This window comes from Triticum aestivum, chromosome 6D (genome assembly GCF_018294505.1).
Source record: "Triticum aestivum cultivar Chinese Spring chromosome 6D, IWGSC CS RefSeq v2.1, whole genome shotgun sequence".
NCBI classification, from domain to species: Eukaryota; Viridiplantae; Streptophyta; class Magnoliopsida; order Poales; family Poaceae; genus Triticum; species Triticum aestivum.
Window position 1 is genome coordinate 10085563 of NC_057811.1, and position 2832 is coordinate 10088394.

General features: G+C 44.9%; 1 protein-coding gene across 1 annotated transcript; it reads left to right on the forward strand.

The window, feature by feature from the left end:
- Positions 1-649: 649 nt before the first annotated feature.
- On the forward strand, positions 650-1333 carry LOC123146446 (agamous-like MADS-box protein AGL80). The gene has a single exon (XM_044566080.1). The coding sequence runs from the start codon at positions 650-652 to the stop codon at positions 1331-1333; it is 684 nt and encodes a 227-aa protein (XP_044422015.1).
- Positions 1334-2832: the final 1499 nt, after the last annotated feature.

A 2832-nucleotide genomic window follows, 5' to 3' on the forward strand; every position in this document is an offset into this window, starting at 1 on the left:
TTATGTAACAAGGTAATTGTATGGGCAGGCTTGCATGTTATGTTTGAATGTTAACTGATACGAGCAACGAATCAACGAGCAATGATAGTCAACCCTGGATATATAGAACCTCATTCAAGTCACATATAGGAAAATTGGCTATTAGTCACGCAACATGCATGATCAGTTGGTTTTTCATTATGGGACAATTTAGATACATTACTCATTAATACTTTCTTAATTTGGTTACAAAAGAATGGATGGTCGACGGGGTGGTCTATAGTTGGAATAAACATCCAACTTTGGATAAAATTAAACTGGAAAATTAATTTGGCAATATATTGCTAAATAGGAATATCCTAGTAATAAAGATATGCGCCTATAGGGAGAAACCTTCCATATCTTTTATCGCTCAATCGAAGAGAAATTTTGTATTGATTGACAAAATCTATGATCTTAGGAAAGTGAATCTTAAAGTTTTAAATAGACACCAAATTTACAGCTGGGCACAATTAAGGCCTGCCTCCAATTCAGCCAAATCCTCCATTGGCATGGTTCTAGCCTCCTCATCGTCACATACCTCCACTATAAATCTACCCTGCCTCCCTTGCTTTCAACTCACCCAAACTAGCAATTTTCCTTCCTTTGCAGATTTTTTCCTCGGTTAACAATGGCTCGCAAGAAGGTGGCCCTCCGGTACATCCGCAATGACTCGGCGCGGCACAATACCTTGAAGAAGCGCAGCAAGAACCTGATGAAGAAGGCCGGTGAGGTGGCTACCTTGTGCAACGCCAAGGCCTGCGTGCTGGTGTATGGTGAGGGCGCAATGGTGCCGGAGGTGTTCCCATCCCATGCTGAGGCGGTGGCTATCCTGAATAGGTTTAAGAGCATGCCGGAGGTGGCACGGCTAAAGAAGACGATGGACCAGGAGAGTGTTCTTAGTCAGCGCGTCACAAAGCTCCGAGACCAGGTCCAGAAGACTAGGTGCGAGCTCCAAGACCGTGAGACCAAGTTTCTCCTGCATGAGGCCATGGTCAACGGTCGCCTCCCTGGCAACATCGAGGAGCTCACAACCATGGGTTGGAAGTTGGAGTTAATGCTTAAGAGCCTGGGCGAACGCATCGCAAAAATGAGCGGGCAACCGCCAGTCTACCAAATGCAGGCACCATACATCCCCGACGACATGGACATGGGGCCTCCAACCATGTATCGCATGCCGCCGCAGCAGCAAGAGGGTTTGCTTGAGACAGTCAGGTCCGAAGGGGACCTTGGCACCCAGATCTACAATGGCCACAGTACTGGTGGCCACGATGGCACCAATTTCGGCTTCTTTCCTAGTCATAGGAATATGTAAGTTGGGAGAGGATCTCTACATGTAGGGCATGCCCATCTACATGTGCCTCATCTCCTTTTATTTAGTTTTGCCATGGCTAATAAGACTCATGAATGGATGGCATCATGAATAAGATGAGACATTCGGTCTCAGTCTTTCTCCCTGAGCAAAGGAAAATTTATTTTTGTTGTTGAAATTGTTATTGTGGATCTCTTCCATGCTCTATTTTTTATCAGTTGGTTGAAACTTTTAGGTTGTACTTGTTCTTTATGGCAACATGTTTTGTCAAGCATACTTTTTTCTAATAAAAAGAGTTTTTATTGACTCTAGCATTGCATGAGCGATCCAACCATAAACACTCTTTGCATAGCAGGATGCACACCGCCTATAAAAATCGTTAACATTCTAGAAAAAAGAGAGCACATATATTGTTTGACGCAAAAATCTCATGTACTAAAACATTTGCGCTACGACATTTCATTTTGAGAAAATGTAGAGATAACATTAAGCACCAGGATGGTGGCTTCTACACCTGCAACATCTTTGGCAAGTTTCAAAATGGTCGGCCGGTTTCATCATCAATCAAGTCCGAGGCCACCCCAAAGAGGGCATTGTGTTTGAGCTATACCCAAACTACTACGAGAACCCCCAAACTCTATTGGCTGCATATTGTGATGGAAGATGGGGTATATGAATGCAACTGCCACTACTTTGAAAATGAATGGTGTGATTTGTGCACACGTAATCAAGGTGATATTGTACCTGAATGAGTAAGGTATTCCACAATGGTACTTGCTTGAGAGGTGTCGGAAGCAACAACAACAAACATGGGCGACGTTAGGCACCTGCTGAACTTTGGACTCCCCTCCACAATACTAAGCTAATGGGAGCACCAATATGGAGCCAGAACCATACGCCATGATGGCCAGGGACCGGTTGGTCTGAATCCAGTATGGGAAATTTTATGGAAACTCCAAGTTGCTGGTAAGATCAAAATCTTTGTTTGGAGAGCATTACATCACTAGTAGAAAAATAGCCATTTGTCCCGGTTCATAAGGCCCATTTGTCCCGGTTGTGGAACCGGGACTAAAGGGTCGTTACTAATGCCCTGTACCTTTAGTCCCGGTTTTTATACGAACCGGGACAGATGGGCGTCCACGTGGCCGCTGCGGCGAGCCCAGGCAGGAGGGCCTTTGGTCCCGGTTGGTAGCACCAACCGGGACCAATAAGCGTCCATGCGTCAGCATTTCAGGGGCTGGGGTTTTTGTTTTTTTTGAAGGGGGGGGGGTTATAGGGGGTTTTGGGGGGTTAATTTAGGTGTTTCATATATTGTGTTAGCTAGCTAATTAATAGAGAAAAGTACGTGTCCTCTCTTATCTCCTTTGCTTGGTCGACGCTACGTACTATACGTATAGAGAGGACTCGACACGCTAGCTACTAAGCAAATGAAGGAAACAGAAGATCGTCATGAACGTATGTATGCATACAGAGAGAAGTGATATCGACCTCTCCTTCTCCGA

Excerpts from the sequence above, each read along its gene's own strand:
- LOC123146446 (XM_044566080.1), top strand. The coding sequence starts at position 650 with ATGGCTCGCAAGAAGGTGGCCCTCCGGTACATCCGCAATGACTCGGCG.